The 18890-nt window shown below is 37.2% G+C and overlaps 1 protein-coding gene across 2 annotated transcripts in view; it reads right to left on the bottom strand.

Moving 5' to 3' along the window:
- The window catches only part of LOC104078820 (ubiquitin carboxyl-terminal hydrolase 22), a 57068-nt gene extending 38631 nt beyond the window's left edge, over positions 1 to 18437 (bottom strand). The window contains exons 1-3 of one of the 2 annotated variants that reach the window (XM_009580607.1): positions 18323 to 18437; positions 17734 to 17778; positions 12734 to 12835 (exon numbers count right to left, since the gene is read on the bottom strand). In XM_009580607.1, the coding sequence (XP_009578902.1) occupies positions 12734 to 12835; positions 17734 to 17778; positions 18323 to 18401 (226 nt within the window). In that variant the 5' untranslated portion in view covers positions 18402 to 18437. The remainder of the gene's footprint in view (positions 1 to 12733; positions 12836 to 17733; positions 17779 to 18322) is intronic. The other variant, XM_009580608.1, reaches the window with a different exon arrangement.
- Between the last annotated feature and the right edge of the window lie 453 nt (positions 18438 to 18890).

Below are 18890 nucleotides of genomic sequence, written 5' to 3'. Positions count from 1 at the left end.
GTTAGAAAACATTGCAACAAGGGAATTTGGGACTCCCAGTTGTTGGAGTGGTTCCAAAAGCAGCTCTGTCAGCCATCAGGAACAGCCCAGTACGTTGACCCTGACTCAGAAGAGGTGTGTAACGCCCCCTCTACTTTTTCATCCCATGACCGTTCACACATCCAGATTAATATTACAGCTTGACACAAAACACAGGAACCAGCTTTGACAGGGAAGGGGAAGGTGAGGGCATTTTCACACAACAGCGAAGCCCATCTAACAGCTCACTGACGCCAAAAGGGATGTTCCCCTTGCACTGAGCTGGCATCTGCTTGACTCCACGGTGAAATGGTTCACCTTGGCCATCTGACAGAAAAACTAGTCTCACCTTGAGGGGATGAACTCATCACTTGCAAACAGTGATGAGTCTTTGACCTGTTTGAGCAGGTTTACACAGCTCACCGTGGGTCAGGACAAAAGGCCAGTGCCAGAACGAGGGAGAGATGCAGGAACTGTTGATCTCTGAGACAGCCAGCCCTCGTATCCCCTCTACTGTAACAAACTTCCAGCACAGGCAGTTGCCTAAAAGCCACAGGCTGGGTAGCAAAACAGCCATAGCCCTAATGCCTGTATCCCTATTCCTACCACACGGCTCTGGAAACCAAAGTTAACTGCCCTGCTGCCAGGAAGGGATGGAAAACAGGTAACAGCTGCTGCTAGAATCAGGTCTGCTAACTATCCTCAATGTCATTTTTAGACTACATAGGTATTCTGCGTATGAGCTTTTGCATTTGTGGCTCAATGCATCATTCATTCACTTTAGTAATGCAAAAAAGAGTCACAGGATAATGCAAAGAGATCGCCTGGATCTGGTATTTCAGTTCATTTCCTTTGTGTCATACCTGCCAGTGTATGTCAAGAAAAAAATAAGTTTGCAGCTATCAGCAGTGCTATAAATCAATTCTGGAGGAGCTCTGCAGTGTTCTGTATCATGCTGTACCTTCAATTAAAAGCAATCACCTAACATGTAAACAACACCAGACTAAAGGTTCAGCATAGGAGATACATTTTTGTAGCTTATTTAAATAAAGCATTTCTAGTACTGATATAGAAATAATCAGCAACAAATGGAGATGAGATTCAAGAAAGGTTACCCTTAACTTTGCCAGATTTGGGAGAAAAATGCACATCTCTAAGCAATGACTACCAAAGAAGGCTTTACTACAAGTTCTTCCTCAGAGCAACAGATCGGCCCTTCCACACATGCTATTTGGACATGTATTGTTGGAAGAACCTAAAGGCAAGTGACATCCTTGGAGCAAATGGATCAAACAAGTTACCAAGAGTATGATCAAACACAAAAAGTATAGCATTTTATATTATTATTGCACAAGTGAAACAAAACCCCCAAGCCAGACAATGATTCCTGAGTGTACACAGTGTGCCAGACACAGAAAGTACTCTCTATACTACACTTACGATATGTACATCTTTAAACCAACTCACAAACTAATGATGCCAAAACATCAACCATTTCACAGCCCAGAGGAGTTTCCATTCTTTGCCTTAGGGCACGCTCCCTATGATTGCATTTACCTGTAGATAACTGCATGAGTTCAATGGCGTGCAAGCACTGCGTGCCCCTGATTCTCCCGAAGACTACTGACCAATTACGCTTATTTTTATTTCTGTTTCTCCAGGCTTAAAGCACTTCAAACAAGGCAACTGATCTCTTCTAACGGTGTGGGCATGGTAAGCCAGGCTGTGAGGTTACAGCCTGTCATTTTCTTTGCAGTAACTGTATGCTTGGGTTAAGACCAAGCACACAGACGAGGCAGGAGCACTTCATGTCCTTTAAGTTCTCATCTTCTGATTTGATGGTAATTTGCTCATGTGTGCACACCCTAGGCCTGGTAAAATGAGTCAGCATTCCCAAAATATCTGGCAATACAAACAAACAAACCTCTTAAGGTTAATTTTTCATATAGCCTGTGTAAATAGAGAAGCTGTTTCAAGCAAGACAAGGGACTGCAAGTATTTTTTCCCTGTGAATTTAAATTAAGAAACATGCTTCCAAAACAAAACAAAGTGAGTGTTTTTGACCAAACCACCGAAAAGTGCATTGAATCTTCCACTAAAATCACAGGAAACATAGCTGTAGAAGATCTTGAGAAGTCACCTGGTCTAGGCCTCTACCTCAAAGCAGAATTAATGCTACCTATATTATTCCTCACAAGTGTTTCCCTGAATTGTTCTTAAAACTCACCAGTGATGAGATCCTGCAATATCCCCTGATATACTTGTATTCTGAAGTGTCATCTCGGTAAAGAAATTAATGCAGAGTTTAAGAACTGCAACAACATGAATACGGAAGATACACATACACTATGAAATCTACAGATAAGCTCCTCTACTAGTAGTATTAGAGCTTCTATATTAGAATAAATTTTTTTAATACTTCAAATAGCAATAGCTTTACAAAAACTCCTAAAATGAGGGAGGAGAGAACCTGTCCAAGATACTGCAGTATCACTGCAGGTTTCTCCACTAGAAATTTCCGTGCACCTGAGTGGTTATGGCATGAACCATTTTACTTCCCCATATGCTTCCCCCACGAGGAAGAAAAGATAACAGCTAGACAGAAGCCTTCTGTGGGCCAAATCTAGCCAATGTGTCCCCAAACTGATCACAATTATAGTAAAAAGGAACAGATCAGAATACAAGTAAAAATACTTTCCTTTGGAGTAAATATTTTGCTGTCTTGTAGCTGCAGACCATGACAACAATCCTGATACAACCACATAAAGTTTCATGTGACAAGTCCACAAGGGTTGGGTTTTCATCTAGGTAGGATAAAAAAATATTCCAGGAACAATTTCTCCTGGCCAGGATGTGAAGTTGAATTGTTCTTCCTGTTAATGCAATGGCTGCCTTGTATTATAAGAGTAAAGAATAACCTGAATTTAAAAAAAAAAAGAAAATCAGGGAAAGGCCTTTTCATAAACTATGGTGACATAGTTGATCGATACGGAGCATTATGACAACTAGCATTTAAAAGCTAGTAAGTTGTAGACCGTTCAAGGTATTTTTAAACAGCAAGTTGACGGCAAAGAAAAGAAGCCTTTATACAAGATAAAATACTTCAAAAGGTGGCACAGAATAAAATATTCTCTTTGCCCTCCCCCAAAGCAGCCAAACTTAAAAGCTCAGTGAGATCTTGCATGATCTGCACAGAAGCATAAGACTTACAGTGAGAATCCTGTGCAGATGGCATCTTTAAAGAACAAGAGGTACTCCCACTAAACTGACAAAATAAAATTCACACCCGCAGCCGTCCTTTCCCCCCAATATCACACCATATGCTGCCTACAAGTTTTTACCCTTCTTCAAAACAGATTTCACAAATTAATAACTTAAGGAGTAGGCTAACTGCCAATGAAATTAAATGCATCCAAATATATTAATATGCACAAATTATTGTTGATGAATTGGCACAGAGCTATTCCAACAATCCACAACACACAAACCATGCCACATGCTGTTTATGCATATTCCTAGATTCAGTATATACTGTATCTACCTTCTGTCCACACAAAGCCCAACTCTAGAAGCAGATATGAAAGAGCAGAATGGAAGGTCATAGTAAATATAATCCAAAAGCGATCCACAAAAGAACAAAACTGAGATGGAGATTACTGGCCTTGTTGAAAATGCCATGCTCTGTGACACTCTCTGTAATGACATGGAGTTAATGAGGTTAAAATACACTGGTAAATCAAGGTTTGTTTCTTTGGTTTGGGTTGTTTTTTTTTAATAGTAAGAAAAAGAACCTTCTCATGCTAAGGGTGCGTCGCTGCCCTTGACAAGACGACTGGCACATGTTAAGACTATAATCAGTGAACTCCCTTATTTGGCTCTTGATTTAGAGATTATGAAAGTATCTTTGCATTGACTGCACCACTGTACAGCAAAAACATACCCTCCATTTCAAGAAAGGCTTTAGTTTTTAGAGCATCACTACATGATATTGACAAAAAGAGCAATCATCTGTAGCTTGGTGTAGTGTCATCAAGAAAACAGGAGACATACCTGCTGACCTCAGGGTTTGCTGTCGAAGAAGGGTAAGGTCTGCTGTTTGTTCTGACAGACACAGAAAGCCAAGCACTTTTAGCACATCTGTTTTTCTGTAAGCATCCCATTTTGATTTTTTTTTTTTAAGCCAGTTAAACACTACTTTAAAGAAATGCCCTGATAAATTTTCTTTAATTTTAAACAAACAAACAAAAAATATTTTATCTAAATAAAGATATCTTGCTTAAAGGGCCAGAATAAAATTCTGGCTATACATTGCTGTTGGATTTTTCTTGATAAGAAACCTCCCATTCCCATAAAAACCTGTTCAAGAAGATGATGACAAGTGACTAACATTTACTGCATTTTTCATGTTAAAAGCCTAGTGTTTTGACTGCATATTGAAGTTATATAATGACTTAGTGAAGAAAGCACAGCACAGGAAAAAAATTAACTACCATTAGAGAGAGATAGGTAAGAAATAATTGAGTCAGCAAACATTCTACACTTGAAAGTTGAATCAGCATCTGGAGGGGAAAGAAAGGCTTTTTTTGTGCTGCTACCTAGCTGGGTCCAAATGATGAAGTTTCACCTGAAGAAGCGCAGAACACAATTTTAGAAAAATCAAATTGAAACACTGTCTGTAAACTAAAAATTATGTGTATGGATCAGTAACAACCATGGATCCACTTTTAAAAAGTCCAGAAGAGGCAAATCAGGTTTGAGTTAGAAGTTTGGAACATGATCCAAGCCCTGGATTGAGAGCCCTGTCTTCTAAGGAATTTCACATTGTGAACACACACAGCGTGTCTTCCTTTGTCTCAAATCCCCAAGAGCCACCTAGAGTTACAAAATTAAAGTATTTTCTATGCAAATAGTATGAATGGCAATTTTCCAGGATAGGATAACAGAAAAATTCAACCCCAATTGCAATCTGCTTATTTCACATACAACTAGTTTTAACTTCATACTGTCTGCAGGGGTTGTGTTTGAGGTAAATAATACTCCTGGAGATTAGAATTCAGGCTTTACAAACTTTGATGCTTATGTCAACATTTCTTCATCTGCAATATTTTATATCATTGCAGCCATACACATGCCTATACACTGGTGTCTCTCTCTGCTCTTATTTCCCCACTAACAAAACATGAAAAACAAGCTTTACAGGGGAAGAAAAAAAGTCAAGGGAAAAAAGTCAAACCATTCACAACTTCTTTTTTTTTTTTTTTAAGAATTCTAAAACCTGTATGAAAACCCACTACTCCTCAGACAGCAAATATACCCAAAGGTTCTACTCAGCTTGCTATTCTGTTTTAAACTACACTGCTCCCACATAAAGCCATGCAAATTAAAACATTCAAGCAGACCCCTGAACCTAAGAATATCCTCCAGAACACATTTAGCACATCACTGCAAAAGCTGTTTCCAAAGCCAACCTGCCACCAAGCTCAAGCTTCAAGATAACTTCTCCTCAAAATTGTTTTTGACATTTTGTTAATTTTTACAAAGCAAACGCATGGGATTTATTGTGTACACAGATATTGAAGGAAAACACAAAACAAAACACACACACACCCCCGCCCCCCAAACCCAAAACACACCGAAGTATCCTATTTCTAAGAACTGCTAAGAATGCTCCTGATCTACAAAAATTAGGTCTGCTGCTTTCTTCAACAATCCATACACTACTGCAAAAAGATCAACCGAAAAATACTGGGAGGCCTAACAAGGGCCAAAACTAGCCATGATTTCCTTGAATACATAATTTTATTTTCCAAGCTATCCCACCACTATTGCCTGATACTCCCTGGAGAAAAGACGTTAACTGGTTTATACTTCAACTTATTACAGCATTTTAACTTGAAAGCAGGACTAAACCCTTGGGGAAAAGAGTTCTTTGTAAAGGGAATCAGTATCCTTCTTTCATTAATCTTTAAAAGCTGAAAAACATGCTCTGCAAGTTTCAACTATTCTTCAATCATCAAGCAAAAGATAGGCAAACATTTTGTATTAGTTACTTCCAAAGAGCTTTTTTTTTTCTCTTGGGGAGGGGGACTATGTATAAAGGCTGAAAAGGAAAAGTCATGAGCTTTGAGGTTATCCACATATACTACAGCAGGAACAGTAAATGGTGTAAGCCAAAAAGGTAATTTAAATTTTAGCCTTACTACTGATTGATTTTAAAAAAGAAGTAAATCGATAAATACAAGATAACTGACTGATTTTAAAATCTTAGAAGACAGAAGGAATTCACGTAATTATGTAGTATTTACTTAAAAAATATTAAGCTAAATATGCAACAATATAGGCCTCATTATCACTAATGCCAGCTTCTCAAAGAATCTGTCTTCTTCACACGGATCCTAAAAAGCCTGAAAAGTTTGTTTTCTAGTTAAAATTGACTTCCTGGCTTACTCTAATTTCAAGCCTTACTACAGTGACAATCCAAGAGTAGTTAATCTTTGCTGGTTTTGCTGTAGACAAACGAAATTACAGCTCGGATGCAGCGTGGCTTGCTGTCAGCAAAAGGAGGTTCCCCCCTACTTCCAGCCACACATCCCGTTCCTGTGCCATCCCCTCCTCACGCCAGCTTTGTGCACGGGTCAGAACCTTTGTCAAGCTGTTGAGTGCGGTAACACAGGACAATATTGCTCTTGCAAAACCACCACCACCAAAAAGCACAATGTTTTCTGCCAGGTTAATGAACTGAACAGACTCTGCTTGACAGCACGAGAGTGAATGCCCAGGAGAGGGTGGGACCATGTGGCTGGAATTAAGGGGAAGTGTACACAAGGGTGAAAAGAAAAAAAAGGATTGTCCCCTGATGGAAAGCTGTCTACCTCAGTTGTAGCATATGTTTTCACCCTTAGCAGGTATTAGAGAGAAGTATACTGCTAGTTCTTTTGCTTAAAGCATAGCATCAACACGGAGGGAGGAGAGAGGGAAAGATAATAAAGTCTTACTGCTTTCATCAGAAATGCTTTTTAGAGTTTCATTCTCTTAATGCTCATTAAAGAGTACACGCTTGCAAAACCCTGACATGAAATGAAAACATAAACAGGACAACTCACATACTGAAAAACATCAGCTTATGTCCTTTCTGAAAGAGGGCCTAAAATTCAATCAAATATTAAGATAGTAAGAGCAGAAAAACCCCCTCATTCCTCAGTGAAGCTAGCCTGGGACCAAATAAGCATTCTGAAGAAGTACTGTTAATTAGTAAACTCTTCAAATGTGAAGGTAAGATGACTTACTTTTCTATAAGAAAAGTTTCTATAACAAAAGTTTGCTCACTCCAAGCAGGTAAACACTGCAGGGACTTCAGTGATAATGTGGTTGGTCCCTAAGCTTACTCGGGAGCAATTAAATCATAGATAACTCAATCAATGACTGCTGTGAAGATAAACCATACAAAGTGACATTACAGCAGTGATGCAAATTGCTTTCTGGCACTAGCTTTGAAAACTAGGTAACATGCTCTCAGACAATAATCAATACACAAAAAGACTACTGAAACATCAAAACTGGAATTTCTTTTTGAAATGTCTTTTGCAGAGAGTCTAAGACGACTTTCTGAAAGCAGATCTCTACAAACCTCAGCAAGTAAATCACAGCTTATGTTTTAGAATTCTTAAAAGATTCATGCCCCTCTAATTTTTCTTAAAATCCCCTGAGAGCTTTGAGAAGAAAAGGGTTTTTTATTTATTGTTACTATCAGGTTTATCAATTTTAGACCTAGGAAAAATACTACACAACTCAGTCCAATGGTCAGAGCTCATGAAAAGGTAAAACAGGAACAGGAGGATCTCCCTGATAGAAGGGTAGCACTTTTTGATTTTACTAATCCAACCTTTTAGGAAACAGATAACCATTCTAATGTTAGATGAAGTTAGATGAAAAAAATAGTCACAAAGAAAACATTCACCTGAGCAGTCTTAAAGGTAGTTTTCCTTTCCTTCATTACACAGTAGTCTAAAAAAATTTAAGAATCAGAGAGACTTCTATTCAAGGTGCACTTTGTGTGGTCATGATTTCAAATATAAAAGTATTACAGCTTTAATATCAATAACTTTTAAACTTAAGTTACAGCTAAAAATTTGGTGTCGTACCAAACAATGTTTTTCATTCCACTTTTCCATTTGAGCTACCTTAAGTAGCATTCAAACTAGAAAAAGTACACCAGAAAGCTGGTACATTCACAAAAAAACTTCCAAGTACTAATGTAGTCTTCAACACCTTCAAGTTACCGCTACTTCTACAGAAGCAGAAAAAGCTCCTGGTAGTTTTGTCTAGAGAACCAGGAATATTTTCCAGGCCGCTGTTCTTCTTCCCTTGCCACCTTTACATGGGAGCTCTGCTGCAATATTTATTCCACTCATGCTGCTCTTTGTCACATCACACTGCTTAGCATTGCACAGCTGCAAAAACCACCTGCTACTCCCATGTAGCTATTGTTTTTGCCACCTCCCCCACACCTCATCATTCTTTCTGAAAAGGATTTGCTCAGTCTCCTGTAAAGGCTATCCCCTCTGCCTTTTTGCAACACTGCAAATGGGAATCCCAGGTGGCTCCTGCTAATTATCCATGTGCCTTGGGAGTCTAATTCTTCCCATTGTTAATATACCAATCTTTAGCCACAAAGTCACTTCATATGCTAATCAGAGACCAGCTGATCCCAAGCTAATACTTCACGTACTCAGGAGAACTGATCTGCTGGGGGTATTAACAATAGCAGAGCAAGATGAGCTTCGGAAAATAGTTCCCAAAAGATACTGTATCACTTTCTCTTTTAGTCCAACCCCTTAATAAAAAAATTTGCTTGTGAACTTGCAGCATGGTCATTACCCTCACTTGCTGAGGGCAGCCTCTTCACAGACAAGAAGAAGCTGAAAAATTAGATTTTCCTTTTACACTGTTAGAATCTAATTTAATAATTGTTAAGTTTAAGTCTTACCGGATTTTCTATTTAAAAGTTTTGGTGTTTATAGAATGCCTGAAACACCAGCTTCAACCGAAAATCAAGATGAGCATTTCTATGAATAGAAATACTCTATGAATTAAATAGTCTAGGCCACGACTGAGAACTAGGCTGCTGAGAACAACGTACACTAACTTAGGAAATTTCTACTTTCCACTCACCCTCTGCATTCCCCACAATATGCCATCCCTTCAGCCTCATTTAGTTCACCTGAAAACAACTGTGCCAGCACAATGAAAAAGGCAGCATGCTATAGCATCTGGGGCACACAAGGTCTGAGAATGTCTTGAGCTCATACTGGTATCAAAGAGCAATAGTCTGAGTTTATGGTCTGAGTAGACGATACAGTCTTCTTGAATGTCTTGAAATACAGAAACTCCACCAACATTTCAAGTCTGTTGGGACATCAGAATATGAAATGCCCCATATAAAATCCAGACTATGTGAGGATTTTTCATCATGGCTTCTTGCATGTAGATAGCTCAACATTTCCACTTGGTTAACAGTGTATTCTAAGTCACTTTGGAGATGCTTATGTGCAACACTGGGAACAGCCCTTTGTTTATATCCCAAAAGGCAGGAATCAGCAGAGTTTCTATAGCCTGTAGCAGTGCCCGACACAAGTTTTCATCTGAAGAGCAATTTGCTCAATGGTAAAATAGTGATTCAAGCAAAGTTACCTACTCGTCTTACAAGCTAGAAAAATATCTATGAGATGGAAACACACACCGTTTTAAAAGAGAACCAAGCAAAATTTATGGCGTTTTGTTAAGTTGGTTTTTCTGTTGAGTTTTTTGGTTTTTTCGGGTTGTTTTAGTTTTTTTTTTTTTGAGGATGTGAACAAGAAGTTCCTTCATTAATGGATTTCAAATTGTTGCATAAGTCGCATCCTTTAATTTCGCTAAATCAAAAGCTAGGAGTTTTGCACAGTATTTCCTCTAATGAACCACCAATTCAATCCTCCATTATAACATATTCATTTCATGACTGAGTGTTCTTCAGATTTAATTTATGGTGCCAATGAAAGACAAAGGATCCTGCAGCTGTATAAAAGTTCAAACAGCTCAGAAAAAATAGCAGGCACATCCAGCTGTTTGAGAAGCATCATGAGATTGCTACAAATCTGGAATAAAAAAAATCCCTTTATATACAACAAGGGTTCTGCCATAGAGTAAAACATTCACCTAAATGAGTGTCATGTAAATAATGTAAGTGTAACAGGAAACTACAACAAAACATATTTTACCATCTAAGTGTGTTCTAGATATAAATAACATCAATTTTAATGTATTTTATTATTAGGGCTAAAAATCATATGCAAGCCCTTCACATACAAGTTAAGTATATCCTTTCAAGGCCATGCCTGTCCGGATTCCAGAGTATTGTCCCACTTACTTTAGTTATAATACTAATACACCTGTCTTACACAAATGCTGAAACGGGCATTGGCACAATAACCATTTCAGAAGGTCATCACAGAGCAGTTAAACATGCCGTCTCCCAACTGAAATCAGTGCATCTCTGGAGGTAAGACAGAAAGCAGCAAAACCCCCTGGCATTCCTCTTAAAATAGCTTTGCAGAGAGCATTTTATACACAAAAGGCAGCTGGTTATGCTTTAACAGACACTTTTGTAAACAGAATTGATCAACAGATGTGCAATGCTTATAGATGGTTATCAACATAATCTTCATTTTCAGAACCAATAAAACTGGACATTATGCCTATTCTCTGAGCCATTCACCTACCTCAGAAGATAAACTGGATTCACTAATATCTGCTATGGGATTGATAAAAACTTGATGTCAAAAGAATTGAGCATTAGAAAAAAAGAGAGAAATGGGAATGTCCAGATAATTGCAGCATTTCAGTCTGCATATAGGCTCTTCACTGATCTGAAACTGCAAACAGACAAGTCAATGTGAGGAAAGTGAAGGGAAAAAGACTCTGAAGCAGATATATATTTAGCAGCAGGTTAGATGGAGAGAAAAGGCTCAAGGACAATGGCAGGTCTTTTCTTCCTTCAGCTAAACCCCCAATGTATTTTTGTGAAAGCAAGCTAGTCTTTTGCTTTTAACTGTAGCCCCAAACTGCATTATGTCTCTTGGGTGCTTTGATTTTTTTCTCTTTCTAAATCTCAGCACATAGACAGCTCCAGGGCTCAGTAGGAGAAATTATTAAAAGCATGCCTGCAGAAGTAAAGAGATCAGTCATTTCCCTTATCCCCTGTGTTTCATGAGCGCTCCCCCACCCATGCAGCATTGTATGAGATTTCATGCAACCAGACTTGTCCTTTTAAAACAGACTGAAAATTTTAAAATCCTTTAAGGGTAGGCATAGTGTTCCTTCAGATTGTAAAGAGAAACACAGAAATGTGCTTCAATTCTTCAGAAAGGTCACATTCACCTTCAGAATTCTATCAAACTTTTTTTTTTTTGCCCTGTGCAGTTCTATTATCTTAAGTAATTTGTAACAGTCTTTACAAAATATACTGGAGTTTCATAAAACACAAAATCTCAGTGTGAACATGATGCAAGCAATCTTTGCCTAGTTATTTTTTCCTAGGCTGCTTGAAAGTCCAGATGTTTTTCCAACTGTCTTTTTTCCTGTTCCACTATTGCAAATGCATAGGTCCCTTCTTTAGAATTACCATTCTATAAGCATTTTCAACTTACTAAAATTTATTCTGAGCTTCCCAGTCCATTTTTCCAAATAAAAATACACATATTTTGGATTAAATATGACTTACTGTATTAGAAACATGACATTAGAAAGTTTTAGCAATTATCTTCAGTGTATTTTGACAAAAGCAAATGTGCTGAAAGCGTGACACATTCTCATAAAACAGTAAGTGGCTTAAAAATTAGGAAAAAAACTTTTTAAACAGGCTCCTACTTCCAATGTCTATAGCTACATCTCCAACCTTGTACCTTCACCATTAAAATGTTACTGTGCATTTAACAGTATCGGAAAATGCCCAATAATCTTCATTAGAGTTTGTCAGGAAGCTGGTTTTAACCCCCTACTCCCCCAACCTAAAGACAGCAGAAAAAAACTGGAAAATGCTGTTCATTTTCATCACCCTTACCCAAATACTCTCCAGCCGTAAGTAGGTATGCCCGCGTTTCAGAGAGTTCTTTGCTCTAGACTACTGAACCCTAAACATTAAACATTTGATATGCATTTCAAAACTGCTATTTGACACACACTGGAGAACAAACTGCATCTTGTCAGAGTCAATATGAAATTGAAGAGACCCCATTTAGCCTTTAGAACATGAAGCAGAAAGACATCACTGTGCTTACTCTGTCTGCTAAAAACAGATTTACCAATAGACTGCTATAGTTAAGGATACATCTCAACTACAGGATTTTCCTTCATACACCTGCATGGGATCTCTGACGAAGACTGAGTTGCAATAACATCACTGATTTCTGCTAAAGTCTTTAAATGCATATTGTCAAAAAAAAAGTTCTGTTTTATAGCAGTTACACAGATGAATCATCATCAGTACCTGAAGTGACAGAGCAGATATTCTTCTACAGTGAGAAAAAGGTAGTGTAAAATAAACTTACTTTGTTATCCTAACGGTTAAGGAAATTCACTACAACTACCTCAGGGTAAAAATATTTATGGAAAAACAACACAGAATTTTGAACATACAAGTGGCTGAGAATCAGCTTCAGAAAGGATTTCTAGAACTTACCTATGGTGCAGTTTGTGGTTATTTTTCTCCGCTTGGGGTTGTGTCGTAGCAATTCTAACTCTCGTTTGGTTGGCTCCCATGTTGAATACTTCTCTCCAATGCCTAAGCAGACGAAAAGAAAGTTTCCGGAAGTTATTTAGTAAAAGGATTAAAAACTGTTCAAGTAAAAATTTTCAACGTGCTGTCCATTAAGTTAGATTCAATCTATGTACAACTACAAGAGACTGATTTCTTTTTATCCCTCCCCCCTCAAATATTGTTCAGAAAGATATCAACCAATGTTCCAACAAATAAGAACTAAAAGAAGAAAAGAAAAGCACTTCTTTATTTATAAAGAATACCTAGTCCAAATCATTTTTCCATTATTGGATTACAATCCTCCTTTTAGTTAAAAAGAAATTCCAGCACAAGAATAAATCCACCATTACTCAAAAATGCATTCCTTTGTGCTCAGAGGAGGTCCAATGACAGAACCACCATATGATTTTAGGAGAAGATACAGGATAACCAAGAAATCTCATCACCAAACTTTGACAAGTTGTTAAGTAAATCAAAACTGACCCAACTTAATGGACAGATACAGGCTTAATCTTTACAGATGAACAGCAGAATTTAGTAATTTGTTATACTAAACAGCTACTACATGTCTTAGGATATACCATTATAGAGCATGACCTCTCCTTATAACCATTGATGTAGAACTGGATATTAGCAAGTTCTAATACTTGAGATTCACTTTACTGACATATCTAACATTACCTAAAAATGCAATTAGTGGTAGGTTTAAACACAACCCTCCCCCCACCAACCAACCAAAACTTTCCAAATACTTAACTACCCTTTCTCATGAGCTGCAGCTAAAATCTGCCATTATTCTCTTTGAACATCAACACTGTATTTCCAATACATTTCTTTTGTTCAAAGGAAAGCACAGTAGAAATGAGTCAGGTAAGTGGTACAGAGAATAGATCTGAAGTATGCACAGAGTTGTGTTCAGTGTAAATCTGATACAAGAAAAACACAACAGTGAAGACTCATGTGCTGACCAGCTAAGTAGTGCTGCAGCATTCTATGTAGCACAGAGAAATTACCATGCAAGGTCAATTACAGTGAGTCACAAAAGCATCTTGGCATTAAAAATAAAGAATAATAAGATGACAAGCAATCTATTCTAAAACTGAGGATTAAATTCAATTAAGAGTTATTTTTCACAGAATGCATGGAGCAGAAACAGTGCTGCGCTACAGAAAATAAATTATAAATCATACATATGAAAAGAAGGAGAGTAGAAAATATAGCTAGAGGCTTACACATTCTGCATAATATACATTAAATTTGAATAGCTCTTTGATCTTCATTTTCAGAAATAGCTATGCTTGTCAGAAGCTGCCCACCCAAAAATGTTCAATTCATAGTTACGACTGACCCTCCAGGTTCTAGTAGTAAAAGGTCTCATTTTCAGATTCTTGAGGACTAGAAATTTCTTATTTACATAGATGCACCCATCTCTCACTTTATTTGATTCAACAATAGATTATGCAAGAAGCATAAGAAAGAATACCAGAATCACATAGTCCCTTTCCTTTATCCAAGGTTCAGCATCAAGCTACACACCCAGGAAAACAGAAAAGGAAACTAATTACTGTGTAACAGATTGATGAAATAAAACAGCTGCAATGCTTTGAATACACTATACAGTATGCATAGGCAAACGAATGAAGCAACTTTAAGAGACGCACATATGGACAGTTCACATAACGACAGAACATTGGCTTGCAACAAGTTTTATATTAGATTACTCCAGCAACCCTTTTCATATTTGTAATACTCCCTTAGCAATTTATATAAATTGGTTTATAAAAAAGCCCAAAATAATTTTCAACACTGTGTTAGTACCAGCTATTGCACTGGCCAGCTGTAAACTTGAACTCTTGCATTTGGGTTCACTGTAGTTTAAACACGGCCAAACACAGTTAGTATAGTCTGACAACGGGATGAAATCTCATAATAAACACACAAACAACTTGGATATGTTTAAATCCTGGTTTAAATCAAATATAACAAAATTCACACCTGGAAACACATGTGCGCTCAACTTCAGGCATGCAATAGTTCCACATGCCAGTGGGACTATTCATATATATTTATATATATCCATATATAATTATATAGCTTAAATGCTTATAGAGGATGCGGACCAAAGCATTTCACAAGAGCAACTCTTCAAGTAAAGTTAAACATGACAGACTGGATTACTTTGCAGGATTCTGGGTGAAACAAATATTGTTCAATTAAAAAGAAATGAAACCAAACAGAAAACCATGTACAGTTAATGCCACAAGAAATACTGAGCAAAACAGACAGAAAACTTTCTTACAGAAGCCTTTCATTGGAAAGAGCACAAGTTAAGTCCGAGACAGAAATTAATGTTCTGTTCCAGCTATATAATTTAACAAGAATATTGAGGTTTTATTACTCTTCAAAATTTGGAAAGAAGACAGAACCATTTATTAGGAATGGTTCGGAGTATTAGGAATGGTTCAGCGTTTAAAATTTAAAAAAAAAAAAACAAAAAACAAAACACAACCAAAAAAACCCACCAAACAACAACAACAAAAAAACAAAGAAGGAAAAAGGTTTAATAAAAGGTTTAATAACACCCATAAACATGCCAAAAACTCCAATATAAACTACCTTAAATAAAGATTTGCAAAACATGCACAGGTTACCATTTACAATAAAAGGAAAGTAGCGTCCTAAGAGTGAAAATTCATCATTTTAAAAATGATGCTACAAAATAGCCAGAGAATCAAGTCAGCATGTGAAATCTCCATCCAAGAATTAATTTTATTAGGTCAAATACATAAATTGTCATTCAGAGACTTTATCAGGGACATATGGATTGAGTGAAGGAAAAGGCAATGAAGGCTCTAGTTTATAAGTCACAATTTTGCAAGTAATCATTAATATAGATTGTTTACTTTGCTGTACTTCAGCAAATCGCCCTTTTTCCCCTCCCAAAAATCCAAACATTAACTAGAATGAAGGGCTCTGTGTATTCCCAACTCCCTCATTATTAAAGAATATTGAATACCAGAGAAAAAAAATGGTAGAGTTGCAACTTGTTCAGGGTTATATGATATAACTCTGAACTACAGCTGGACATGGAAACTCATCACACTAAGTGTTAATGTTACAAGAGTATGAAATGAATCTCATGATATTTGGGGTTTTTCTTAAAGTTTTTTCTCCAGGCATCATGTTGTTATGTGAGCATCTATTAAAGTATATACTAATACCCTTCAAGCACTGTGGATAGAAGTTTGAAAATATACAACATGGACACTTCAATTTTTAAGCCAATCTCAGTTTTTGCAGACTGGATTCACTTCTTAAGTTCTTTAAGTTGGCAACACTATCTGAGGTAAACTAACTCTGTGGTAGAAATATAAAACAAGACACTGAGTTTGGGGTTTGTACTAATCTTGACATTCAGTTTGGAGGAAGAAGGGTTCCCTCCCCCTTTATAATCTTTCAGATAACATGAGTCACTATGGGAAGGAGGGAAGGGATTGAAGCAGTGGAGAAAGAAGGAAAAAAGAAGACAATTCTCCATTATTTCTCCCATGTATCTCCCCTTCTAATTCCTTAGATAAATATCCAGGGAAACACACATGGTTTCACCATGAAAAGCCATAAAATAAAAGATCCTATGCCATGACTTTAAAGAAAAAGTGTCTATACTGTGTACTTCAGTAATTTAAAGTGTATTGTTGTTGATTCCTTCATTTTATATCTTCATTGGTCATTACAGATTTGTTCTCCAGGGACAGAAGATGCAACGTGCATATTCATATAAATATGCATTCATATATACATATTTAATATGCCATTCATTAGTCAGCTAACCAGTACAGAGAAGATTTTCTGCCTGGCAGTTCCTCTCAGTGATTCTTCCCTTCACCGCACAACTTTGTGGTCCAGGATGAACAATCTTGTAGCTGTAATTACCCTAGAATATAAGCTATAGCAGCCTGATGTCCACTGGAGGACAAACTGGTGCATCTCAGTCCAGAAGGCACAAAATTATCATTTGCTAAGGACAACATAATTAAGAAATTGTTCTTTGAATTTACATATTCAAAAGTAAGGAACTGGGGGGCCTTCCTCTTCAACAGCATCATGAAGAAGTGTTATGTTGTTGTAGTTGATTAATTTGGTGCGCAAAACAACACGGTTTAGAAGGGTTTGAAGGAGTTTTCAGAAGAGGTGCATAGCCTAAATGAAAGATTTAAAAACATGTTTCCATTTTGTCTTGCTTTGAAAACCAGTGCTTTGTGCTAAAGCATTTTAAGCTCTATTTTCTTGTTCTAGGACTCACTGGCAATCTCACTATCCTCCTTTCCTCTGACTCAACTCCCTCAAAATGGGGAATAAGCAGGAAGTAGAATGGGTTCTGTAGTAGGAACTACGTAAAAGCAGCTATACTTTTGATAAAGCTCTAGTTAATACGATGTTAGCTGCTATTTTTAAAATTGGAAATGAGGTTAAGAATGGTTTGAAGTCATATCAGCCCTGACTAAGGCTGTCACATTGAAACAGGATGCCATGGATTCAGTAAGAGACATTACTAGACAGAAGACATCTGTCTTCAAATATAGACTTTCCCACTTTAAGAAAACAGACCCCCTAGAGGCCACTGGAAATGGAAGATGACAAGCTTTTATAACGGATGCTTAAAAACTACTCAGTTAAAGGTGAATGCTACTTCCTTTCCAAAAAAAGGAGAAAAGGTTTGTTTTGGAGTAGTTCTATCAAGGAAAGGGCATATGAAATTAAGTCTGCTGTAATTATTCAATCATTGGAACATATCCAAACAAGAGGAAAACAATTTGCACGATAAAACTGGCATTCTTAACTGTGATTCATGTCTAAAATGGCAGGATAATCAGCAAAGGGACGCTTGTTAGTGAAGTGCGTCGCCAGCCCACGCCTCTTACCTGTCATTGTACACTGGTAGTGAGAAACCACTGTTGGGGTGAAAGCTAAAAAAGAAAAAATTAGGGAAAGCAAACTGAATAAAACAAATGTGTGTACATATATTTGTGTGTAAATATTTCTACATAGATACTGTGCGTGTACCATGAAAGCACAGGTGTGTAAGTAAGCTGGCACGTTCTATTAAAAAAAAAAAAAAATCATCACACACAAGGGTGGCATTTCATGTGAGGGGAACAGATTTATTGCCTATATCACCTAGATTAGCCTAAAGGAGCAGACTGTTACATTTTCTACCTAATACAGATATGACTCTGATATTATGCAAGCTTTGCAGGATTCATGTTAGATTATTTTTATATTTTTTTACAATTAAAAATAAAATATTTTTGCTACAATTGGTGTGACGCACATGTTAAACTAACAGTCTAACTCCTGGAAAGTAACAGCTAGACATCTCTCTCTCCCAAGGCCTGCACTACTATCTCTAAAGAGCTCTTGCCTCCCCTTACTGTTTTTTTGCCATTGACAAATGGGAGGGACAGGTATGATTAAAAACAGAAACAAGAAATTCAGGCAGGAAAACCAAACCTTGTAATTTCCAAGCTTTTCGTTGTTCTTCTTTGGCAATTTGTTCCATGTCTTTGTCGTATATGTAATCTTGACACATAAAGCAGTATATACCCCCATACAAAAGGTCTATGGCTGCAAAACAGAAGGGAAGTTGGGGAGGAGGAAAAAAGACGTGAGTTCATAAACTGGAAGACATTTTAAAGCAGGCTTCCAAGTCAGGCACTCTTTCTTCTCAGCAGTCCACAAAATGTAAAATCTGTACCTTAGAATCTGGAGGGAAAAAAAAAAAGAAAAAACCAGGGAAGTTTTTCCAGTTACAGTATGAGTTATTCAATTGCTTCTGGCACAGCAAGAAAACTGTGCAAGACAACAAAGCATTAGCCGCCTTCAAGTTGTTTGTAATTCACAATATACCTTTCAAAGACATGAGTAACCAAAAGGCATAATTACAGTGACTGACTAAAATACATGCAGAACTAGTACTGTAAGATTTGATCTGTAAGTTTTAATTGTCTTTTTCTAAGACTTCAGTAATTTCTATGCAAAGCTATTAAAATAATTAGAAAGCACCTATCCAAATGAAGAC

The sequence above is a fragment of the Fulmarus glacialis genome, unplaced genomic scaffold (genome assembly GCF_000690835.1).
Source record: "Fulmarus glacialis isolate BGI_N327 unplaced genomic scaffold, ASM69083v1 scaffold10926, whole genome shotgun sequence".
NCBI classification, from domain to species: domain Eukaryota; kingdom Metazoa; phylum Chordata; class Aves; order Procellariiformes; family Procellariidae; genus Fulmarus; species Fulmarus glacialis.
Note: the sequence above shows the minus strand (reverse complement) of the source record. Positions and strands in the feature narration are given on the sequence as shown.